Source organism: Pyrgilauda ruficollis, unplaced genomic scaffold, assembly GCF_017590135.1.
Source record: "Pyrgilauda ruficollis isolate IOZ18807 unplaced genomic scaffold, ASM1759013v1 scaffold24, whole genome shotgun sequence".
Taxonomy (NCBI): domain Eukaryota; kingdom Metazoa; phylum Chordata; class Aves; order Passeriformes; family Passeridae; genus Pyrgilauda; species Pyrgilauda ruficollis.
The window spans coordinates 11,734,137-11,760,177 of record NW_024523648.1 but is presented as its reverse complement, the minus strand read 5'-3'; the positions used below and the strand labels follow the sequence as shown (position 1 = coordinate 11,760,177).

Here is a 26,041-nt window from a genome sequence, read left to right as displayed (position 1 = left end):
GAAAGGAAAGGAGGACTGTAGAATGAGGTGATACCTCTGCCAGTGCTGCTGTAAAGGGGTAGCTGACAAAGCACAGTGTGTGAATGAGGGGAACAGACCAGAAAAGAGAAGAACTGAGGGAATACCAAGGTTCCAAGTTATTTGGACAAACATTTTGGTATGTTATATTATTCCTAATGCACCAGTTAAATCCAGAGACTATGTGTATGTGCAAGTAAACATAATTTTTTTAACTCATTTGGAGACTACTATTCTTTTTTTTTTCCACTCCAAATATGTGTGTGTCTCTGTGTGTGTTTTTCTCAAAAGTTACCTGGGTGAAAGGGAGGTGAGAAACCATCTTTCTCTGTAGGCTGTGCTCAATTCCTAGGACATTTTCTCACTTTCATCCACTATTACAGACACCCCAGCAGCACCAGTGACCCGGGAATGCTGCTGTGCGTGGGAAGGGGTGAGCACAGAGGGTGGGCAGGCCAAAATACTATCAGCAGTTTGGCGGGGCAGGGCCGTGTAGTGGAAGGACCTTGTGTGGGTGTGGCTGGAAAAGCTCAGCAAAGCTGTGGCTTTGGGAGAAAGTCAGCTCATGTCACCCCTCTGAAGCCAAGAGTAAGAACCCTTCTTGTGTCACAGACCCTGTCCACTAGAATTCATCTTGTGCAATGTGTTTGCTGCTGTTGTTACCTCTACATCAGTAGCTCTTTGGAATGCCTTTCTTGCTGCCCTCCCATCACTCTTCCTCTTCTCTGTCCCTCCCCCTGTTTCATTCTCTGATGCTTTTTGCCCAGTTGGTCCACTGATGGTTAGATTCTGACCCTGATACCTAGAGCTATTGCAATTACTTCCCGTGTCTTTTAAAAAGGTGGGTGCAGTGACAGATTTCCTCTGCTGAGAGTACAGAGTAGCTATCTTGAATAATATTCCCTGCATATTTTTGTGGGAGTTCAGCAGAATTCTCTCTTTACTTATTCCAGAAATTTGAAATAGACTTTGTCAGGTCTTGGAGATTTATTGCAAACTACATGGAATGGCCAGAACCACTGCAGATCTTTTCCACATGGAAACACTGATGCAGAGAGTTCATAGTCTGCCTGAAAAAAAGCAGAGATGCTCTGTGAGTTTAAAAATGCCTCTGGGAAGTCAGATTAACTAATCTCCATTTAATTGTAGAAGCTGCTGCTCAGAATGGATGAGTCAGGATACAACATATTGCAGAGAAGTCTTTATGACTACTTTTCAGCAAACTGCTGCTTGAAGAAGCACATCTATACGTGTTGATAAAGGTGATTACATGACATTTTATTTATCTGCACTTGAACTAACAGCCTAATGCTGGCTATTGAGTTGAATTTAGTGGTGGCTGGAGTCCCATAGGAGAAAAATCTAAGGTATCCTGAGACAGATTTCTCAGTGTTTCCTTGCCATGCCAGATGTCAGCTACACTCACACTCAACACCTCCTCTCTGCCCTCAGGCCAGCAGCTATCTAGCACAGCCTCTTTGGCAAAGCACAGGGCAGAACCACTTTGCTTTGTAAGATCTTAGCTGGCTGCAGAGGGTCAGCTGAGGTGTCATTGCATACTGGGCCTGAGACGGAACCAGACAGTGACAGTGCACATCTGTCCTGCCCTTCTCCATGCTGCAGAGCTCATCAGCAGACTTGTGTGCCCCACACACACCCAGACCCAGCCAGTGGACCTGAGCTGATTCCTGTTCTCTGGCTCCATCCCAGCAGTGAGAAACAGCCCAGGGCCTAGCTGCAGGTGTCTGCTCGGGCTCCCTTGCAAACACCCACTACAGTGTTTATTTGTGGGTTGGGTTTTGGATTTTTTTCCATGTGACAATAAAATCCCCTTCAGAAAGGGCTGTTTTATTTCACTATTTTAAAATGGCTTAAGACCACCAGTCATTTTTATGAGATTCTAACACTAGATAATTACAATATGAACTCCTTGCTCAGAGGGGAGCTGTGCCAGACGGCACCTACAAACAGCTTTCCTGAACTCCACCCTTACTCTACGAGCAGCCCCTCAATCCCCTGTGAAACCACTGCAGTCCCTGCAAGTTGTCCTTTTTCAGTGATAATTTTACAGCACATTTGAATAGATCCCAAATCCTGCAGCCATCCTGCAGGCTAATCTTGTAGTATTGCAGTCTGTGGACAGCAACCTCCTCTTACTGATTGTGAATTTGGTTTATATTTGGAAGACTTTCATGAACAGTTGCATTGTGGATTTATTTGTTTTTGGATGTTGTTTCCTTTCTGTCAAGCATTAAGACTGTGGTTGTAAGCAGCAGATAGACTGGCACAAGTTGTTACTGTTGCTAAACAAGCATAAACATGCTCAAAGTAGGGAAGAAGTGTTCTAGACTTACCTCCTTCCCAGAGGTTTGGAACAAAGTCCTTGCTTTAAGTTTAGTAGGTCCAATTTGTAACCAGGTAGAAAAGTGTCACTACTTAAACAGGGAAGACACGTGAAGAGTCTTCTTGTTCCTCAGTTCTCTCTGCTGGCATAACCAGTCTGGAATGGTGCAGTCCTGGTGAGTGCAGTCAGATGGGAATCTTCTGGGGCAGTGTGTCAAGCCCAGCAAATCCATCCCAGCAGCAAGAAGCCTGGTTTATATTTTCATACTATATTACAACAGATGCTATGTTTAAGTTTTCACTTCTCTCCCAGCTGTTGAATTTTTAAACAAAATCTTTACTGAGCTTAAAAATACAACTCAACTAGTCAGGAACTAGTCAACAGTTAGAAAAATTACCCTCACCCCTGTTTAGCCCTTACTTTTGAGGCAGCTTTTCCTTTTTGCAAGAGTTTAACTTGATGAGTCACTGGATACACCAAACTTGACAAGATTCTGTGTCTGGCTTGGAATTTGATTAAAAATAATAAAATATAGATAGATGAACATTGGATAAACAGCATCACTCTCTCATTTTGGGTTTTGTTTCCAGTTTGCCATTGGACATTATAGTGACATGTTTAAAAACCCCAACCAAACACAAAGTTTGGATTCTCATATTTTTAGAGACTTTAAGAAAAGTCAGTAGATATTTCAGATTCATAGTACAGCTGTGAGTGCTGATAGTATTGTAAGGGCGTGCTGTGCTTACCAAAGCCCTCCTGACACTCTTATACAATGGCAAGAACATACCAGCAATGACCCCCTCCTGCCCTACAGCAGATACAGGGGCTCAGAGATGCCAACAAAGTGAATGTAGTGCAATGTATGTCAGAAGTGCAAAAAATTTTGACGGGTCCAGAAAGGTCTTGATGAGCACAAAATGCACAAGGATCATATGGGAGCAGGGAGATACTCTTCCTCCAAAATATGAAGCAGAAAAGTGAACATAATGAAATCTTTTCATTTAATAGGATTAAGAGTTCAACTTCTATCTAGATTTACAAATATTACAAAGAGGTTGTGTTTCTTGAACTGTGTCTGAAATGGCAATATTATTTGCAAATTATTTTACATATTTATTATTCCAAATAATCAAAAGGAAGAGAGCATGTTCTTTACAATCCTCATTCTATAAACTTCAGTCTGCTGTCCCACTATTTTTGTGTCTCCTGTGAGTGACCAAGCTCATTAGTCATTGAGGCATCACACAATCACACAGGTGGGTGTGGGGGGATGCTCTGACAAGCAATTTAATAGGGACAGGTCAATAACTAAGGTCAAGTAACTAAAATACAATTCAAAAGAAACCAAACCACTTAATACTGTTTTTTTAAAAAGTCCCCACAATCTTCCTATATTTTCTGTTATTTTAAAAATCCTACTGTTTGTTGTTCTTCTAAGATAACCTCCAACAAACCTCTTGGAGCTAGCAACTTAATTACATCTTTAGAATTACATACTTTTTAGGAGAAAAGTTCATCAAATATTTGTGGTTTTTGGGAATGACATTTCACAAGACTAAAAACCAGCAAAGAGTAACAATTTTAGATTTAGATCTACTGAGATTTAATTGCAACAGAAGGCAACATGAATTAAAAGTGACCTTGAATTGACAAATGTGTCCTATGACAAGTTAACAAATTATATTATGACAAATTAACAAATATATTTTAAAAATGAATAGTTGTTGAAGATGGTAGGTACAAAAGGAAAACTAAGGGTAGCAGAAGTCTGTGTTAACAGAAAATAATAAATATTACATGCAATCTTGCTTCAGCCCCAACAGAAAACTGTGTCGTACAAAAATGTATTTTAACAGAATACAGCCACAGGTTAGAATAAGGCAAGAACAGTATTTAGTAAAAATAAGAAAGCTGGCTTCAGATAGACAGGATCAGTTCAAAGAAACTAATAAATCCTATTGTGAAACAAACAGTTTTAAAATCTGTAAATGAGAAGAACCTAGAGTTCAGAAAGTTCAGCAGGAAGACAGTAAGAATACTAGCTGGAATCTAGAGTAACACAAAAAATTAGGATGGTTTAAGGAAATCTGGCCAATCAGAAAAGATTAAAAGGCCCAGAAGATTAAAAATAGGCAAACACGTTCTTTATAAGACAAGGAAATTAAGCCAGTTTAAATTCAGTATCCCAAAAATACTGCAAAATCTCAGAGTCACAACTCATGTGCAAAGAGCCATGGGAGAGGGGAAAAAAAAGGGAAAAACAGCTAATCCAAGTTTGTGACTCAGATGTTCTTTAAAACAGCATGGGTGTAGCTGACATGGCCACGCGACAGAATGGGCGGATTGGTCACCAGCCAGTCAATATATTCTATAAGGTTGTTTTTGTTAGTGTTGTTTAGACAGGAAAAAAGGGTTTTTTCTGCTCAAGTGATTAACTTAGATGTTAGCATTAATTTTATCAGAAGAGTTATAGGAAAGTATGTAAAAAAAACCACTGACCAAAGACCCCCTGCCCCTTGCCAACTAACTGGCCTCTGCCTGGTGCGTGCACACGCTTTCGCTTTCATGGGAAGCCCTACAAAAGGCAGAAGCAGCAGTGGCAGGACACTCGCCTAGTGCATGCTTTCCTTGCTGCTGGACTGCACGTCCTGAGGCTGTGGAGGGAGTAATTTTGGCCAATCCAGACTGGCAGAGTGTCTGGTGTATGTCAAACTCAGCCACAGCACGAGAGATGCATCTCTTCCTTTGTGAGAATTTTCTTTACAAGGCTGTTAATCTGAATTCCTTCTAAGAGCCTGAACTAGACTAATTTCAGAAGCAGTAAAATTGATGTATTATTTAATTAGGATTTACAGAGTTGAGTGTATATTATGGTAGTACTTTCCCAATTACCTTGTCACAGAAAACAGGACTTGCTCAGGAGTGTAAAAATTTCCATACTCATGTAAAGTTAGGGCTTATTGAAGAACTCTCTAATTGCAGTCAATAGTACACCTCCAAAACCACTCCCTATAGCAGAGTCTGCTGCTGCAGTTTACTCTCATGTTGGATTGCAAACAAGAAATGCAGGTATCCTTCCTCTCTGTACAGCTACATTTTTATTTTTTAAAAATGGATGTAGTTGCAGTAATGGAATAAGCAATTAAAAGTATAAAGTTAAATCCAACAGCTTGGGCAGTTGATGCCTTTTATGAAGTCACTGGGCTAATGCCAGTGTTTGGCTCTCCCTGGAAGGAAAACATAAGCCAGGAAACAGTACTAAGGCTTGTTGATGCTGCAGACACTATTTATTCAGCTATGACAAACAAAACACAGGAGAGCACTGCTCAAGCCTTGCACTAACTTGCTATTTCTGTTTTATGACTACATCTTTAGTGTGCACATTTTCTCTTGCCCCCAACTCATGCAATTAAACTATGCCACTATTCATGTCTAATTTAAAAAGTATCAAAGACAATCAAATTTCTATTCTGGGTCAACACCATGCTGACACAAAACCAGGAACACACAGTAGCACTGTGCTCTACTTATTTGCAGTCAGGAGGGTTCCATCAGCCACGAGCTGGACTGACCTGAATAAAGAAAGCTTACAACATATGCATAGCCTTTGCTGGTTTGCAGTCACTAGCACTATTATACCATCCAGTTGGGATGCCTGCTTTCTGGAAGACACATGGATGCTTCCTCATTCATCTGGCCTGTGTGTAAGCTGGTGAAAAGCTACAGGGAGGATTTGCCTCATACTGCATTCACCCTGTTAAAAACCAACATGATGATTAAAAAAAAAAAAAGATAAAATAGTCTGGTGGATATACATAAATATTTATTATCAGTTTAACTTCATTTTACTAGAAATCTTTAAACAGTTTTTCTTTTTTCTTTTTTTTTTTGCCAAAGTGTTGCACTGGCACAGTTGCTACTGTCATAGCTTCCCTGCACTGGAAATGCAGAGCTTACACTTAAGATTCCAAAACAATCTATTCAAGATAAAGAGCTTTCAACTTAGTGCATATGGAGCTATTTAAGGATTGGTAAAAAGAACCCCTTCCCCCTCCCAAATGAAGAGTCTGTTACAAAGAGATTTCATTACCAAAAAGTGAATATACAAATGCTAAAAAAATGCTGGCTTGAAAAAGTGATTTCAGAATTTACTGTACACATTGTAACAATTTATTATATAAGCTGCTTCTACATGCAAGCAGATCTTACATTTGGTGTAAAACATTTATACACATTCTTTACAATTTGTACATATTTAAATGGCTGTATCAAACAACACTGCACTATGGAATTTTGGAAGCAAACTAAAACTGGGAGGAGAAAAAGACAAGGTTTATAAAAGGTGAACAAAACTTGTGACAATGAGAAGCATCTAGACTTAGGCCTAGTCTGGCTTGGTTTGGTTTCAGGTTATTCAGGCAGACCCAGATTTTCCTTCTAGCACAGAAAAGTAACACCAATGCAAAACAGAGTAAGGCAATTATTGAACTGGCAGACTGTACCCGTCACTTAGAATGGCTTATTGGTAAAATGCCTTTTTAGTTTTTTTTTTTTAAACTAAAGTATTTATTTTCTAGGCACATTTTAGTAGCAACTGTGTTTTGGCTTTCCTGCTTGCCTATGGCAAGAAATGAATTACTGTACTTGGTGCCCATTGTGAACACGGTGGTGGCTTTTTTTGGTTTGATTCTGTGAAAAGCCAAGGCCTCAAATGGTATTTCAGTAGTATGGAAGAGGATACTGAGTCACTTGATAAAAGACGATGATCAAAGAACAGAGTTTGTGTAATAACTAATGATGTTATTCAGTACCTTTGTCACCTCTGAGTTTGCATTAGAAGGCAACAAAAAGTCAACCTGAACCAATAGCACACCATACTACTACACGAAGACCTGAGCTGAGTTGGAATTTGGGGATGTCTACTAGCTGGGGTTAGATGTGGCATTGTCCCCTCTGCTGAAACACTACAAACTGTCAGAGGGGAAGCTGGCCCTGTACAGCACTGAGAAACACCAGTGCCTTATGGCATAACATTGGGGGTGTCAAAGTGCTGGTATAGAAAACTGTTTTTCACACTTTCCTGAATGGCTCGTTCCTTGTTTGTACTTTGTCTTCTTACACAGTGCATAGTGAAAAAGTGAGCCTGACATAAGCTCTGAGGTGGTGTGCCACAAGAACAAGATTTAGTTAGAAGGAAAAAGAAGAGAGGGAAGAATGATTTATATTTACCAGAAGTCATACTGGGAGCAGAATGCCATGGCTGCATATGGGAAACAAAACTTAAGAACAAAGCATTCATTCAGGAGATTATCACAACCATGTGCAGAAACATACATGAGTATAATTCCTCCTGGTTACTGAATTGCTGCAGAGCTCAACTTAATATAATGAGTATTAGGTCATTTTCTTAAGTTTGTCTGCTTTCCCATTTAAAAAAAAAAGCTACAAATGCACCACTCTAGTGTTGATCCAGAGTTTTTGGAATAACAATTGATAGACAAGTCTTCGTGAAGTCCATGGCAATATATCAGTTTGATAATTTAGATCCCTATAACTGACAGCATTACCTAGCTGTTTTTATTTAAATAATGATAAAAATGGGAGAGCTTTCAAGACAGGAGAGCCTTATTTTATGATTTAAGCTGATAAAGTAAAATTTGAAATAATACTTTTTTTTACAACTGATTTTTGTTGGTTTGGGGTTTTTTGGGATTTTTTTTTTTTTTGCAAAGGCTAACAAGTTTTCATTAGCATTGCCCCCACATCAGAAAAGCACTTTGGAGTTGTTCTGTATTGTTGAATACTCCTTATTCTCTACATCACAGGAAAGCGGCTGAGTGCCTGCCTCAGCTTCTGTGCAATCTGAAACAAAGAAACAGAAGGCATTTATTTTAATATGTAGTCACTTTACACTGTGCAGAAATATGATGAAAATCTGCAGGCATTTGTGTATGCAGGATTCTCAAAACATTCCGTTATAAAGACTTCTCATATATACACTTTCTGCCTTGTTAATTTGGTACTTTCACTGCTCCAGTTGTGTTGGAGAAAGCATTGTAGGCAGGGCTGTTATTCTGTCTGTCTAGCACTGCACTGCACCAGAGAGCTACAGGAACAAAGCCAGATTTTCCAGGAAGCTCACCTCCCTGCTGAAGCAAGGCTGAAACATCAGAACAGAGCTCCTGTGCACTCCCCACAGTTCTCATGGTAGCCACGACCCCACATGTGAACATGTACTGGGGGAGAGAGCATTGGTAGAAGAAAACTGGTGAGGCTGCAACCAGAAGGACTGAAATAGACTGGACAAGAGGCTGAATGATGGTAAGGGGCAAGCTAAGCCTAACCCCACCAGATGTGTCAAGGAAAGTCAGCAAAGTGACCTAATGGGGGACCTACAGTTGTCACCCACTAAAGATACCTCTGAAGCTCCACTGGCAACTTTTATGGCTGTGAAGGGGCACCTGTTACTTATGAGACTCCTTTTAGTGACAGAGGTCAGGTTGCAGCATATTCAAACTCAAATGTTTTACCAGCATAACACTTTAGAAACCTTGTTCTTGGTTTGTTTTTAAAAAAATCGCAAAGGATACATGCATGAGAACACTGTTAAATGAGAACTACAGTGGTAGGGAGAGTGCTCAGATTTAAAATATTTAATGTCACCTGAAATGTTCCTGTCCCTCCTGCCCCACACTTGTATACATCAGGCTTTAAATCACAAAAGCTTCCCTTCTCACTCCTATGCTATGGGAGGAAAGTTTTGTTGAAATGTTTTATTGTTCTGTTCAGTACAGCAGGCCTTGCTTACTACACATCAGAGAGCTAAAATTCTTTGTAAGCCTAGTACAGGCATTGGGGGGAAGAAAAAAGTCAAGCTATCAACAATATGGTGTCTGAGCAGTGGTTCTTAGTTCTACTGGGTTTATCCTAACAATCATGTACATAAGACAGTATCTATGGGAAAATATTATTTTAACTCATTCTTTCAGTTCTCAGGGTTTTTTACAATTCCTTTTACAATTTTTTGTACAATTCTTCAAATGTCTGCTCTGTGGGAGCATGGATTAAACCCTGTATTTCCTATAAAAGCAGCAGCACAGTACATGCCAAGCAAACAGTGCTAAGCCCTGTCCCTTACCGTTTCATAGAACTGTGCCTGCTGCTCCAGATAGAGACGAATGACGCTGTTGTAGTCATAGATCCGGTTACTGTGGAAGTGATTCATCTCAGCTGCAATCAGACCCAGGAGACATATTATTTAACAGAAGCATTTATAATTAGGAACAGTTTCACTCAGTTCAAGTTAGTTACTCTGCAGCAAGCTCAGTGTCCAGCCCTGCCAGCAGGGCAGGACTGTTCTCATGCTTCCACAACCTGTTCTGCTTGCAGCACTCAAGTTATAGTGGAACTGTGTGTCAGATTGGTAGGGGGTCAATTACACACCAACCTGGGCACTTCCTGGACAAAGCCAGGTTCTTGTATTACAATAATCAGGTGCACAAAGATTCGATACAAAATACAAGCAGGATTTTCTTCTACTGAGGTAACTGTTCCTTCCTGAAGGGTTTCCAACACAATTTTGGCTTGGACATTCAGATTTCTAAGGGTACAGATATCAAGTTGTAAGCCATAGCTGTAAACACTTAGCTCAACAAAAAAGAATAAAAAAGATACAACCAGTATTGTGTGACTCCTTCTTGACTTACACTGTTTCAATAGATACCTGAGAAACAGCATTACTGAATCTGTAACACCTTACATCAGTTTCTACATCTCAGATCACAGCTTATGGCTCAAAGAAGTTCTTAAATATATTTTGGGATATCAATGGAGGGAGAAGAAATATGCTACATTGTAAAACTCATCCTAGAAGTCTCTTCCACAATTACCACACACAAAACACAATCCTGTTGCGTCACTGTGACTAAGAGGAAGGAAATGAGTTTTCTTGGTTGTTTTTAAAATCAATTTTGTGTGCTACTCTGACTTTGTCACATAATATATCGAGTACTCCTGGCTTTAAATCATCTATAAATGGTGCAACCCCCTCAGTAATGAGTAATCTCATTGAAGTCAGTAACAGGATGCACTTAATGGCTTGATATCCTGCAGGATTGAGCCCTGACTCCTCACTTCTCCAGTTTTTCTAGTGTGGTGTGCTGTACCTTATATTTACAACACCTCTAACCTAAAGAGGAAAAAGATAATTCAAAACCATCCAGGAAATAAAGGTCTTATCCAAAAGAACATGAATCTCATCTAGGAGATGGATTATGTCTAACTAAACTAAAAGTCAGAAAAACGCTTCTGCTAATGATGACCTGCTTCTTGCACCAGAGTCCATGCTTTTAATTTGAGACATTATCACTTCCAAATCAAAGAATCAGTCTGGGGAAGTTGTTTTGGGGTGTTTAAATTGCATTTTCAAAATATGTGTCTTTTGCAATAGCAATGTGAGATTTAAAAAAAAAGGGAGAGGCAAAATAACTGCAATTTAGAAAAATCTAAGCAGGTCACAAAAAAGCCCCCACAAATAATCCAAGCCCAGGTTTTATTCCTGGTAGCAAAAGATTTTCTTTCAAAGTATACTGCTTAACAGAAGTCCTTCAGAGTTGTACAACACTGCCATTTAGCTCAAAATTTGGTTTACCTTGTAGTGCATAAGCCATGGTGCTCACACGTTTCACCATGTTCTGTTTGTCTTGTGGCGTTATTTTACTGGTTGCAACTAACTTGTCACTTTCCTTCACTCGTTCTATTGCTCCCTGTAGAAACCAAATGTAGAAAGGTTAAAAGAGTAGTCAGCTTAGGGGTGTTCACAGTAATCTAAAATGCCACTAGCTACATTTTGAGTTTGCATTCAGTACACATATGTACACAAAATGATTGATTCTGCCTTCTCACATTTTCATCCAAAGTCTGTTATTTGACTTTATTGATTCCAAGAGTCCTTGCAAAAAGCTACTTCAAACACAGGCATGATCAGAATCATAAGCAAACTGAGTTTGGTACAGGCAGTAATACACAAGGATATATACAAAAAGGACAAATGGACCAAGTTTCAAATTACAGATGACCAATAAAACTGACATCCAAAAGCTTGCAGAACCTTCTTTGCACATTTTACAAGAGAAGGCAACATAACACTGTTTTTCAAGAGACTACAACTGAATGAACGTATAGCCATTGATTCAGTAAAATCCTCGAGTCACATAAATAACGAGCATAAAAAGATATGCCTCCCCTACACAAGGTATTTGTGCCAAACAACATGCAAGAGAATCTATTTACATGTCTCTTGCCAGTAGGCTTATGTTTCAAGTTTTAAAAACATTTCTTCTCCTTTTATGGTATTTTTCCCCAATGATTCTGTGGGATGAGGGACTGTAAAAGTCCTGAAGAAAGAATACACAAATCTGATATGCTTTTATCTTTGTTGCTCTCAGAAGTATATTCTTATGTTTTTGTTCTATACATTTAACACTTCAAGTGATCAAAAAAAAACCCAACCCCACATATTTGTGCACTTGTTTTAATACTTCATAATATTTAGTTTCCTTAAATACATTGCAGCAGACACATGACCATAAGGAAAATTCTATGACCAAAAAAAAAAGGCAGAATATCCAAAAGTATACACCGTGGCTTTTGTATTACAAAGAACAAAATTGCTGGGTTTTGTTGCTGGTATTTAGTTTGTTTGTTTTTTCTTCCCCTCAGAAATGTCAGAGATTAGCTCTGGTCTCTGGTTTTTGATATTAAAGAAACTTCTATGCAGTGCATGATTATTTATCACATATCAGCAAGCCAGCCACACACATGTACACAAGTACACTTTAGTATTTTCCTACAATACTTGTATGGTTTTATTATCAACTATCACATAAGGCTCAAATATTACAAATTTACGCTACTGCTATTCACCCCACTGGGACATGAAGTCAACCTGAAGAAAATCATGAACCTTCTACTGCTCTACTACAGCAGAAAGTTGTGATATTATTGAGATAAAGTCTTGTTTTCCTTCCCTCTAAGTACTTCTTATTTCAAAAATCAACACACTAGTTTCACAGAAACTTCCAGTCTTTTAGCAAAAGGGGCCAGGCCACTGCACAAATGCAGGGTACCATACCACCACTTCTGCTGCTGTCCCCACTGCCCAGCCCTTAAAAAGAAAGGCTCTTCACATACCTTATGAGCTGCTATGATGTCAGGGAAGCAACCAAGAAATCCCTTATATTCATGATTTGTTTCCATCAAAAAGTGAAGATCTTTCTTTGGCTAATAAACAAAGCATAAGCGTAAGTAAAAATATCTATGGCAAATTAACATCACAGAAAAGAAAGCATGATGCCAAGAAGGGGCAAAGAGGAAAAAAGGGAAGGAAACAATAAAGAAAACCCAAACCAAAATATTGTTTATGCAAATTTTTCATATATGAAAAAGCTTTAAAAAAATATATAAGCTTTTTAGAGCAAGGCACTGAGCATCATTGTGCAGATGCCTCTGTTCTTTGTTTCATTTAACACTAGCTCATAAAGTGATGGGGTTTTGCCTTTTCCCCAAAGAAGAGTTTCCAGTGCAGTCTCTCCTGACATATACAAATATGTACATGCACAGGTGCATCTCCTCAGTTGTCAACATGGAAAGGAGTCTTAAGAAACTTCAGACTCAGCCTTGAGATAAAGAGGCTCTGCATTTTGGAGACTTTAAGCATAACATGCTAAACATCAATGTATGTCTTGAATACCAATCAAGGTTTATTTAAGCCAGATTTTTACTGAAGCAGGCAACTGCATGTCAAGGCAATGCAGCAGGTTCAGTACACAGGTATTCCCCCACATGAAGCAACAGCAAAATCTGCATCCTATAGACATTTGGGGAATGCAGAGGGAAGTCAGAAACTGTCCTTGATTAAATATCATTCTTTTGTATCAATATGAAGACAGTTCACAGACATCACAAGATGAACACGTTTAAAGAGCAAACAATCATTCTAGTATTTTAGAAACCAGAACGTGGGCTTTCTGACCAACAGAAATACCCTCTCATCACATCCCCCCTGAGCTGACACAGAGTAGAAAAGAAGATGAAAATGCATTTAAAAGTGTTAATAGCAATTTAATTGGTCTATAGCACTAGCAGCTATGTTTTAATCAAAGAGGAAAAAAGAAAAGTCAGAAGTAATCCAAATAAGTGATATATTTGTACACACTACGCCACTGCACTTGTAATACTCCTACCTGATCTGCTACAAGACTGGCAATTTCTTCGTAAGTTTTCCCTGCTTCTGTTATTGCTCCATTGAGATCAGATTCTCCTAGAAGTAAACATCAGTGTTCAAATTACAGTAAGTCAATTACAACAAGAAACTTGCCTTGATTCAAGGCAAATTTATAAAATAGCTTATTTACAATAATAAATGGCTAGCCATCCTTTTATAACCAGCAGAAATAAAGAATTTTAAAAACATTAAAGGAGGAAAATTGAAGGTCTTGTAGAAAATTAATGTTCTACCACAGTACTAGCACTACTTACTTCCACATTTAATAATTTTATGCAGTTTAAATACACAATAAATCTACCAGGATGGAAAGGAAGGAAGAATGAGGAGGGTTACAAAAGATGGACTGACAAAGCTGATGTGCTGCTAGCCCTGAGCTCTCTGACAGTCCTGGACCATAACAGTTCAAAGGTCAGAGAAGCAAAAGGAGGCTCAAGTAACTTTTTTTCTGGACAACAAGATTTCTGATCCTTTAGGGAACTCTTAGACAATATTTTCAAGCTCTGTAAAAATCACTGGTTTTCAGAGTGAGTTTCTAACCTTCATCCTCATATGAAACAGATCAAAGCACCCTACAATCTATGCTTAACAATACAGACATCACCATAAATCCTAAGCTAGACAACAGCACAAGCACTCATAACACTGTGTTACTAATAGGACAGGCTATGTGGGACAAAGATGGAAACAAGCCTTACATTCTTGTATGTTTCATGCAACTTCACCTTCCCATCCATGTTAGCTTGTCCAAAGCACGTAGTCAACAGTACAGAAAGCAAATTGAGGTAGAGAGTAGAAAGGCGAAGGTATAGTTTGCAGATATCAAAGTTCAGTTTAAGAAAAAAGAGTTTTCTTATGCTTTCAGACATGTCTTGATATTAGGCAGTGGTTAGTCTTTTATTAACTTTTTGATTTTATTCTATATTAATCAGTGACTTAATTGAAAAGTACCATAGATTTCATTAATGATTAATCTGAGCATTAAAGTATTTTGTTTTGCTACAACATATGGTCTAATCTACATTAGAGATTTATTACATAGGATTCCTTCATTTCAGCATGTCCTAAAGGAAACAAGGTAATGACTGAATGTTGCTTCAGTTCTATCGATTGATTCCTCCTTTCCATTAGGTTTCATAAAAAGCTGTGAGGCAAAGTGACCGATCCTAAGAACTAATCAGTCCAGTGACACAAACACTGCTAAACAAATCATTATTTTTCTCCTATTTGGGCCTGTTAGGATAAAATTAAAATAAAACCAACACCAATTCCCAGTGTGAGACTCAAGAGGTACGCAATTCATAACATATCTTCACCTTTTTGTAAAACAATAAAAAAAATTGGAGGGTGATCAATTTTATTATTTCAGTCTTAAGACTTAAATATTTTCAGTATTTCAGAATTGTTTTTTCTGCTCAGAAGCAACCTTGAAGTAACTGCTGCTTAGGCAACTGACTCCTAGATTTTGGGATAAAACCTGGTGTGGCTTCAGAGTCAGAAGCTATGTTGGTCTAGATGATGCTGTTCATTTTATAATGCCATGAAATATGGTAACTTTCCGTATCTGACAAAAAAAAAAAAAAAAAAAAAAAAAAAAAAAAAAAAAAAAAAAAAAAGAGGAAGAGTATGTATGTATATTTAAGATGAGCAACAAAATCCTCCCCTTCTGTACTCACTCAAGGAACCTCCATAGATCAGAGTTTCAAAGGATCTAGACAAGCACTCCCAAAACCAATCATCTTTTATTTTCAGGAATCTCAGCTTCTGAACCAATGCAAAGCTGGGAATTGCCTTCTTAACCCCGTCTGTGAAAGCTGAGTTGGGTCCCAGTGCAAGGATACATCAGGATGTCAGGGGTGCTTTAATCAATGGAGTAGCAGAAAGCCTCAAATGTTGCTAACATTTATAGCAAAATTATGTTAGTGTTTAGTACATATATCCCCAGAAGAAACAGAGGGGACCTAAAAGCATTGACTGAAGGTAACTATAAAAAGAGCAGTTAAAATGGGCAGTAATATTCCACAGATATTTCAACCCAACCAGGGTTGAAAGGAGAAACAGATATTTTCATTGATTTACAGTCTACATACTGTCATAAGGAGATGAAGAAAGATGTACAACTATGAGAAGCCTTTTGGAGATGTTTAATAGAACATCCCTTAGCAGTTCAACTCCTTGGTAAATGCCAGTGATAATCATTTCAGAAGGAATACACCACACATATTGGGGGAACTAATACTCCAGGTCTTGACTGGGACAGATGATTTTTTTTTTGTCAAGAAGTATTTTTGTTTTCTTTTCTTTCAAAGGTCATTTTAATATAATTCAGTAAGAAAAATCACAAAATTTGATTTACTAGCAGCAAATACTTGCAGCAAAGCTTTTCTTGATAAGTACACCTCAAACTGATGTCCAGCACACAAGCAGCTTGTAAAGCAGGATTTGCCTGTTGCTAGCTGACAGGATATTGAAACTTGTGTCTAACTGCCTAACAGAATTCCTGAGGGGTGATGTAGGATTAGGAGATCTTACCACGACTGAATGGCATACCAGTCATTCACATTTCCTTAATACAGGAGAAAGACTCCTCCAGATTTGGTGCCGCAAAAGAGAAGCCACGCTATTTAAGGCTGTGTTAACCTTAGAGTATCCTACGGCACAGTAACATAGGCAACACATTGCCAGGCTGCAGGACACTTCTAGGCATGTTCTGGTACTGTCCAATATGCATTTTTGGACCAGGATGATGTTTGCAAAGTGCAGATTCTTGGAACCAACTGTACAGTTCATAAGCCCATAGCCAAGTTAAATCAGAACCTCTCAGTGTGTCCTTAATAGTTTTAAAGGTACCCTTGCCTCTGCAAATACTGGGGACAGATCCCTAACACACTGGGGCTGGCAGTAAATAGGTAAGGCCCATTCTGTAGCATGAGAAAAAGAGCTAGAGTAAGTCAAATTAACAAGTGTATCTTGGCTGGTGCAATCTTAAATATTTTAGGCTAGAAATTCGAAGAGAAGGCAGAAGACATCACTACACATAAAGCTTTGCAGAGCAAGCAGGCATCACTGATGAAAGTGGTACGGGTAATAGATACATCCCATCCTAACTATGCAAAGGAACCAACTAACAGTAAACACACTATGTCAGAAGTCAGCTACCAGTAACTAGAAATGTTTCTGTAATCAAATCAGTCACTGCAATCTTCAGTGGCCTATATGCTTAAACTTTCAGAACACTAGTATTACAAGAAATCAAAAAAAAAAAACCCAAACAAATTTAAAAAAAAAAAAACAAAACAAAACAAAAACCAAGGATGAAGAGATTCAGCTCCCAACAGAAACTGAACTGAGTGTCCTTAAGCATGGCTGAATAAAGCATTCCTCTTACTGATAGTCCAGAAAAATCATACACCATACTCAGCCTAGCTACTACTCCATTGGAAGCAATGTGTCTGTCCTCTTTTATATACTGAGATCTGGAACGCTGTGCCCTATCAGTTTAAATCCAGGTGCTTATGTCTTTTTCAGAGACTGCTTAATCCACAGTCCTGTTCCTGATGGAATGATCAGGTGAATCCATACATGAGCAGCAGGCAGGACAGAGTGAGAGAAGCAGTGATGAAGCCATTTAAAGCTACATCTGCATCTTACTTGCTATCACTTCCTGGGAACTCAAATTAAAAAGCAAAGAATCCCATATATTATTAATGTGGGAATAATACAAGGGTACAAGTTATTGAGTAAAACATGTGGAATCAAGGCAAAGGCATCTGTAGGAAGGGGACTTTTCTCAACAAGATACAGGTGTAACCAGCTGTGACTGGGAAAAAAACCAAAGACAGACATGCTTGCCTTATTCCCAAACTGTCATGGTATCAATTTTTTCATACCATTCAAAGATGCTGGAAATCAAATCAAAGCTTTAATTTCTAAAGCTGATCTGCAATTTTGTATCCTAGCTTCATGACATACTGTTTTCCCTTTACCCTGGCAAAAGAATGTGCTAGAGCCCAAGCAATTTTCAGTTTTCTCAAGACTTCTTGCTACAGGTTTTATCCAGGCAGGATTTACAGTTTTCTAACCCATGCTAAGAATACATAACCATGCAAATCCTCTATTTTATTCTCACATCCAAAAGTGACTTTTTATGCAATATGCTATGCTCAATTCCAACTAAGCAGTCATCCTGTTGAAGTACAGGGCACAGATGAGAAAAAGCTATGGGGACAATGCCTATTTCCAGTACTTTCAGCAGCAGAGAATCTGTGTTTCAGAAGGTTGCATTTTAGTACATCATTTATGGGGCAAAATGTTTTAATATTATAAAGCAAGAGTATGCTATAACATTTAAGGTTTTAGAAGACAGTAATTTTGCTATCAAGTATAGAAAGAACAAAACCTCAAACACCTTTGAAAGGAGAATCTCAGGGAAAACTGATTCAACAGGCACACTCTGTATATGAGGAAATATTTTCCAGTTGTCTGGAAAACATCAATAGAGCTTAACATATTTTAAACTTGGTATAAAGACAACATTTTAGGAAAACTTTGAGCAATTGATGCCCTCCTTTTCCCTCCCACAGCTTTCATACCTAACACAACAGGCTCTTTTTTAGGGCTCTTGAAGGAGAAGCAAAAGTGAAGGACAAGGAAAGGCTATAGTAGCTGACCCTCCAGCCCACATAGTGGATTATAAAACATTGTAGTAAGTTTTCCATCACTGTGTGGAGTTGTTGTATCACGAAGTCACACAATAGTTCTGTGACAGCTATTTTCAAGGCCCCATTTTTCTCTCCTTTCCCTTTGATATCACAAAAATGCCACAGCATGTTTGGTCACTTAGGCCAGTGACCAGATTATATATTAAGAGATCAAACTAAACTCTTCCATCACTACCAACCCACAAGATTATACAGTGAGAGAAGACAAGATTGCAAACTAGAACATAAAAACCCCATAACATACACAAAAGAAAGGTTTTAGAATTTTTTCTAGAACCCTCAAAGAGGAAAGCATAGAGATCTTCAGGAAAAAAAAAAAAGTAGCATGATGTAATTAAAATACCTCTTTTTAAGCAAAGTACAAATGAAGCTATAGAAGTACCTTGGTATCCACTAGTGCTGAAGACCAGTGCCAAGCTCTGCAATGCTTTTCCTATCTTCTGGTATTCCTTGGGTAATGCTGAAAGTGGAAAAAGGATGAGGAAAAGAGGGGAAACAAAAGCAAAAAACCAACATGGGTAAGTGAGACTAAATCTGCAGCATTTCCAAAACTTGATGAAGCAGATGTCAAAACCAACTAGGTATTACATTTTCTCTAGTGACATATTTACAGTCCTATTCTTTACCCCCTCCCCTGCTACACATGTTCCAAAACTGGATAAAGCAATTGCAATCTGGATTCTTGAAAGGTACAAACAGTTGGGGAAGCAGTGTGTGAATGCTATTTAAAAAAATGAAATCTCATTGCATTTCTAGCTCAGTCCTCCTATGCATACAGTGAGATTTTTTTCCCCTCCCCCTCATGGGGGAAGGAAGAGGGGGAAGTGCTGAAGTGTGATATCAAGAATAAGTCTCATTAATATTTTAAGAGAGGAGATTATTATACAGACCCATAATACCTAAACTATTCTCAAATAAAGAATTTTATATTTAAAGGCACTAGAAACCAAGATTACCTAGGTAGAAAAATTACACAAGTATCTGAATAATAAAATTGTTTTTTTATAATCTATTTATTGAACATGCATGCATACATTACTTCATCACAATTACATCAATCAGCTGTGATTTATGAGTGCATTCATTATTAACACTTTGAACAGCACCACTCCAGAGGCCTAAAAAGCAATCTGAAAAGCAAAAGAAACTTTTTATATGCTGCCTATGCTAGCAGAAAAAAAACCCAAGTAGATATGGGTTTTGTTATCAAATATTTGTATTCAGAGGGTACACTGTCCAAGCAAATAGAAGGTTTTTAGCTGTTCTAGCATCCCACAGTATCTGATTTTTACAGAACACCTTTGTGTGGTATAAAAATCCACCGCAAAACCCCCAAATCAACCTCCCACTCCATCTGCCTAATTTTATTGCTTATCTTTGATCAAGCTCTTCTCCAGAAGTTAGACTATTTATGATAACTGCTCTGTCTTACACTCTGAGTACAATTTAGAGTACTAGAGTTCTGTTATCAGCCATTACACTGATACTGAATCTCCAGTGGAAGCTTTAGTGAAGAATGTTTGGTTTCTTTTCACATGCATTTAAGACGTTTCCACTGTCAGTTATTTTAAATCTCACTGAATGGAAGGCATGTAACTATTGCTCAGGAAGTGCCAAAAATACTTCCGATTAAAAGTCAAGTCTAGAGCTGACAGGGAACTTAAAACCTAAGAGACCTCTAAAATTTTGCATGTTCCAGTTTACCAGTCTCTTTTTTCTTTTTGTATTCAGTATGATTGTCTGGAAAAGTTTAAAAAGTTTAAAAAAATTAAAAATTTTTAAATTTTAAGATTTTAAAGAACACAATCACAACTGTATTGCTGCATCTATGCTACTTAATAGTTGTAAGTATTAGAAGGGTCATTTGGTATCTAAAGCCACTAGTGTTGTAAGTTCAGGAAGACTTTGGCAGTTAAAAAAATACTGAATTTCTAGAGTAAGCACAAGTCACAGCCAGCCCTTGGTTTGATCATTGCTTCTGTAACTGCAAAGCAATGTCTAGTCTCTGTACCATGATCTGTACCATGTTAGAGCTCTGTCATCTGTTAGACTATTTTTGTCCAGCAGGAGGGTCAGAGGTGTGTAGAAGGAAACCCTTTTATTCAAAGTTGAGAAATGTAAATAATTTAAAGTTTACATCCTATAGATACTAAAGTCTAATGTAATCACTTCCATGAGAGATGGAGCTTCTATACTTCCCATTCTCTCTGGTCAGCCCCAAATATTCAGCTGTAGTGTTTGATTAGTAAGAGGCAAAAACATAACTCAGAGAACTTCAAGTTCTGGGGACAAGGTTTCGGGGTTTTTTTGTGGGAGTTTAAAGGAAAGTAAAAAAAATTAAGGTGATTCAAGGAGATGTATGTGATAGGTCTTTGGTTGCCAGACACTACAGCCTGCCCTGAAGTGTTTCTTATTATGATCCTCAGCTGTAGTACCTGCTTCCTTTCAATAGCTGCCTTGTGGTGGCCACAAACACTGAACACTGCTGTGGACTAGGAAATTAGAGCCCAGGCAGAGTCATAGGGACCTGGTGTGAAGTTCTGCAACCCTAAATATCTGTGGGAAGGAAGAGACAAGATAGGAAAAAAAAGAATTGGGCTAAAGATTAAGTTAGAATCAAGTTGGTTTTTCTTTTCTTTTTCTCTTAAACTCATTTCATCTTTAAATCACTCCTCCTAGCATGCAATGATCCTAAATAAGGGGTTAATAAGATGCAATTATTTGAAAATATGATTTCATCAAATAAACAGGTCTATTTTGCCCATGTCACTAAAATTCAAATAAATGACCAGTATATGAGAACAGGTCCAACAAGGGCTTTAGCTGCATTACTAGAATTGTTTCACTTTAAGTATTTTTAAACCTATGAGCAGGGAACAGATATTTCTGAGATAAAGAAAAAAACCCCAAACAACCCAACAAAAAGCCCCACATCAAACATATTAACAAAAAACTTACACAATTTATACTCTTAGACTGAAAATAGCCAGAATGCCAAACAATTCCCATGATAACTTAGGAATTTCTTTAAAGATGTGCCTTGAATTACACACATTAAAAAAAGAAGAGAGAAAAGCACCACAGAAATGAGTGCTGAGTTCAGAAGGACACTTACGCCCTGTACACCTCTTCCAGTGCTCCTGTCCCACTGTCAGCAGCTCTTTAACTCCATCATCCATTGCTTTGGTGAACCTACCCACTGCATCACATTTCTGCTCTCTGTGGCATTTTGAAAAAGCAAAAGCAAAAAATAGATACATAATGTTAACTTTCAATGCAATACTGAAGTGTTAAGCAATGTCAACTCTGTCTTAAAAAGTATCAGAGATATAAACCCATTCCTTGAAATTTCTGCCATTTCACTAAATTCAGAATTCCCCTTTTTAGATATAGGCATTATTTTTTCTATTTTTCCTCCTCTGTTAGACTCGTAGACATGTGGCACTGGACTAGCACTCTTATTACAGTGTAACAGAAGTAGTGAAATTCATAAAATAATGAAAAAATAAAAAGCAAATAACCGTGTCAGATATTTTGATTGAAGTCTAGCATAGGTGAATAAAAAGTAATACAGCAACTTTCCTAGGGAAATATATATGCATACTTTCATATTACATGCAGCTATCAGAGTTTTCCATTAACACAGCATTGCATACACAGCAGTGATTTGTGAACTCTACAAAAGAAAACTAAACATATATTTTATCATTTCCAATGAGATTTATTTAAACTACATCTGATCTTACAAATGCTCTCAGCCAAAGCCTGCATGAGACAGCTGTAACAGCCAGGGGACACTGAGTGACTTCCCAGAGCCAGGGCAGCAGCTCCAGCTGTGGCCCAACAACCTAGAGGTTCCCACTTCCCCACCAGCACTTCCTTCCTCAGTTGGAAACCATACCCACATAGTTATTTGCACAAAACCAGCACCTAGGCTTTCTAAGAGCCTCTTGCTTTACTTCTCTTACCTCAGGGGCAAAACATCCTTAAATTTTCTAAACCTCATACTTTGTGGTCTCAAGATCACTGAAAATGTTCATGAACCTGTGCAGGACTCTCAAAATAGTAGCAAAATTGTTCAGTGAAGAACATCTTCACACTGAAGAACCGAACAGTTATTGAACAAGCTGGTTTGCCCACATAGTAAGTGGAGTAATGGCTTTCAAGACTCTCACACACTTTTAACAGCATTCCCACGCACTAGAACATGTGGACATCTGAGATGTTACAGCCACCCCTGCAACTGCTTGGAAATAGTTCAGCACTACTCCAGGCTGCCAGCCCCAGCCCAGGAACGCATATCCCTGGTGAGCATTCTCCTCGGGCTGGTGTACCCTCCCTGCTTGGGCACAAACTGTTTAGCAGACCACATGCTGGGCACTCTCTGCCAGGGATGTGTATGTAGTACATTCCCCCTCCTGCACCCTGGGTACAAAATCCTCCCTCTCAGTCACCCCTTCAGCTTTTACACCACTGGGATATACAGAAACCACATCACTAAAGCGAAGTAGTCAAGGTTGAAATCCCCATGGTTGAAGTGTAAGTGACCTAAAAATGTGCATGTTTTTCTGCTGGTGCAGAACTGCTACCACACAGCCATTTTATCCACCCAATAGGCACTGCATCACTTGCATAAAGCCTATATTGGGTGTAGATACACTACTGCTTAGCTACCAAAAACACTTCTATCCAGTTTATCCACAAATGCACACAAAACATTATCCAGGTGTTCCAGAACAGCAAGAAATGCATGTCATACATACTACATTTTCTAAGAAAAATTATTAAGCCTAAAGGAGAGAAATAAAGGTTGCATAGTAATTCTAGTCTCTGTGAAACTCAAAGGTTTATCACCTACAGAATATACATTAACAAGTGCATGTGTATGTAATATACACATATGTAAAATAAATATATCCATTTGCACTTCCAGAATGAAATTTGATAATTTAAATAACTTTTCATTTTTAATAGCTTTCCATGGATTACAGACATTCAAATCATACTACTATGTTAAAGAAACATTGATCTGCTTATTGGTCCATCTACAATTATCCTAAGATGCTTGGTAAGTTTAGCATGTTTTGGAAGTGTTGAAAGACTTCTTTAAAGGTGTGTGCTTAAGGACTGAATTAAATGTTTAGGAGAACTGTTAATCAACAGACCACCCCTGAATTGAAACCTTTCATTAAGAAGTGAAATCTTCAGAGAAGCCAAGGCTTTTTATAGTTTCCCAAAGTTCTTCCCCTCCTCCTTTGTGCACTTTGTTATCTAAATTCTGGGGTCAACAGACCCTTCTTGTGTATTACTGAGATGCAGTGTAAGAACATTGATATTCAGCTGTCTTCACACACAGGATAAGTCTCATATCAGAAGCTGCTCAAGAAAATCATGCAACTATTATGCAATTAGCATACTAAGTTCTTAGTGGTTAAAAATTCCCTATGTGTTGCAACATCTGTTCTGTTTATACATCTATAGAAAAGAAACTAAAAGTGCTGACTAGCTGGCAGAATTATACAACTCCCCACTAACCATCCAACTAGCATTTCACCAGGACTAGTACTTGCTATGTTATTAAGCCTCAACTTACCGGATCACAGAATAATTCTGGTTAGAAGTATGCTGGTAGTTCAGCCTCTGACTCAAAACTGGTCAGCTCTGAACTTAGTCACAGGGGACTTGAACCCTGGAAATTTTTAAGACCAGACTGGATAATTTACTTTTTCAGCAAATTCTATGTGTATTTAGAAGTATGACTATTTTGAGGAGAAAGCAGCAGGGTGTTTCTGTTTGTTTCCTAATTAGTAACAGAGCTGGAGCTCAGTCATGAAGAAACCATTATTTACTAAATGTTTACTTACTTTATTTATCATTTACTGAAGTATTAAAATCTCTTTTTAAAAAAGCATAATAAAGTGTTTGTGAATAAAAAATGACTTCTTATAACAGGTAAGGCTGCAACATAGTGCTATTATAACCCATTTCAGTGAAAAACTGTGGGTTTGAGGGATGGGGGCAGGGCATTGTTTTTAAATATAATACAGGATCAGGCACAACCTAGATCTGCTCTGAAGTTGCTTTTGTTAGCAGAGCAGCACCACTCAGAGGATCGCAGAGATTAATAAATCCAGCAGAGACAGAGCAGGGCAACAGCCAAAAGAGTTTTATATATCTTCCCACTCTGCTGGAGCATACAAACTGGCCCTTGAAAGACTGGCAACAACGTTACTTTGAAGAGCACAGCTGTGTGGGAATGGTGTGTAGCATTTAACTGGAGCAATTTTATGCCTTGTTTTGACCAATCAGCTGAGTTAGGAATCCCAGCAGTTTCCAGCCCGGCACTACTGCCCACAGTGGGGCAGCTACAGAGCCAAACTCTTGGTTTGAAGGGGAAGTGTGGGGGGACAGCAATTCCTCAATTGCAGTCTGTGTGAGAACTTTATTTCATTTCCTACCTTCTCATCTCGGAAACTGAGAAATTGCTGGAAAACTTCACTTTCTGAGACAACAGGATGGCGGCACATTCTCGTCATCCAAGCCTGCAGCCTCTCCATGCGCATTTTGATAAATTCTTCTTCAAAGCGCCCTGTCACACATTGAACAATAATTGTTACATTTACAGGCTAGCACCTTCAAATTCCTTTTAAAAAATTTAAATTGAAACAACCTGTAATTCATCTAGTGAGTTATTAACAATTTAATGACTCAGAACTTACATGAATCACAGAATCCTGAGTTGGAATGGACTCACAAGAATCATAAAGTCCAACTCATAAATAAATGGCCCATTATGCTAAAAAATCAAAAGAACCTTAAATTACAGTATATTGATTACTGATTAAGAGTTCTCATCCTTTTTAAGATAGCCAGGAAATATTAAAATTACACACCCACAATTCAAAAACATTTTTTTGGAAAAAAACTAATAAACTTGTGGATTGGAAAATTAGGTATTCAGATGACCCAAGAGAAACACCAGGTACAGGCTTGGAATGAAGGTATTTTTCTGGAACAGTTTAGTAAAGTCTTGGTGAATATGAGGTTCAAAAACATTGAAGAAAAAAGAACTACAATCCAAGTTGCCATGTACAAGCTAACAAAGCACTGAAATGAAACAGCTCAAAAAATTAAAGTTGGATTGCTTGAAAATATTTCAAATCACTCAAACACAAATCACAGATTTAAAAGGCAGTGCCTCCTTTAAACATATAGGTAAACTGGGGGAAAAAAAAACCCAAAAAATATCAATAAATCATAATCATAAACTGGTTAGAATACACAGGTTATATACTGGTTAGTTACAGTCTTACATACATGTAAGACTGTAACTGATTTTTTTGGTACTTAAGATATTTTTAATACAAACTAAATAAGTAACCATTTTTTCTTAAACCAGTAATGCATCATCACTGTGTATTCATAAGAACCTTTTAGTTTTAGTAGAAACTGTCTTCTTGAGAGAATCCTTTCTAATTAAAAAAAAAATGCATGAGATCAGACTTCTAAAGCATACAGTGAATGGGAATTTTAAGGAAAGAGAGATTTCTCCAGCACCGAACTCTCCTGATTTCCACAGCAGCGCAGATGACAAGCCTTGAATGCAGGTACTGTTTCAATATAATTCTACTGCATAGTTACTATGGCAGCAGATCTACAAAGTTGAGGGTT

At 38.1% G+C, this 26,041-nt stretch overlaps 1 protein-coding gene across 1 annotated transcript in view; it reads right to left on the bottom strand.

Moving 5' to 3' along the window:
* Nucleotides 1–6,504: 6,504 nt before the first annotated feature.
* Nucleotides 6,505–26,041, bottom strand: part of SNX9 (sorting nexin 9) — a 60,232-nt gene continuing 40,695 nt past the window's right edge. Inside the window, exons 10-18 of the mRNA XM_041470036.1 lie at nucleotides 24,829–24,959; nucleotides 22,479–22,570; nucleotides 21,486–21,589; nucleotides 18,753–18,830; nucleotides 13,609–13,685; nucleotides 12,557–12,646; nucleotides 11,016–11,130; nucleotides 9,504–9,595; nucleotides 6,505–8,227 (exon numbers count right to left, since the gene is read on the bottom strand). Coding sequence (XP_041325970.1) covers nucleotides 8,180–8,227; nucleotides 9,504–9,595; nucleotides 11,016–11,130; nucleotides 12,557–12,646; nucleotides 13,609–13,685; nucleotides 18,753–18,830; nucleotides 21,486–21,589; nucleotides 22,479–22,570; nucleotides 24,829–24,959 — 827 coding nt within the window. The 3' untranslated portion in view covers nucleotides 6,505–8,179. The remainder of the gene's footprint in view (nucleotides 8,228–9,503; nucleotides 9,596–11,015; nucleotides 11,131–12,556; nucleotides 12,647–13,608; nucleotides 13,686–18,752; nucleotides 18,831–21,485; nucleotides 21,590–22,478; nucleotides 22,571–24,828; nucleotides 24,960–26,041) is intronic.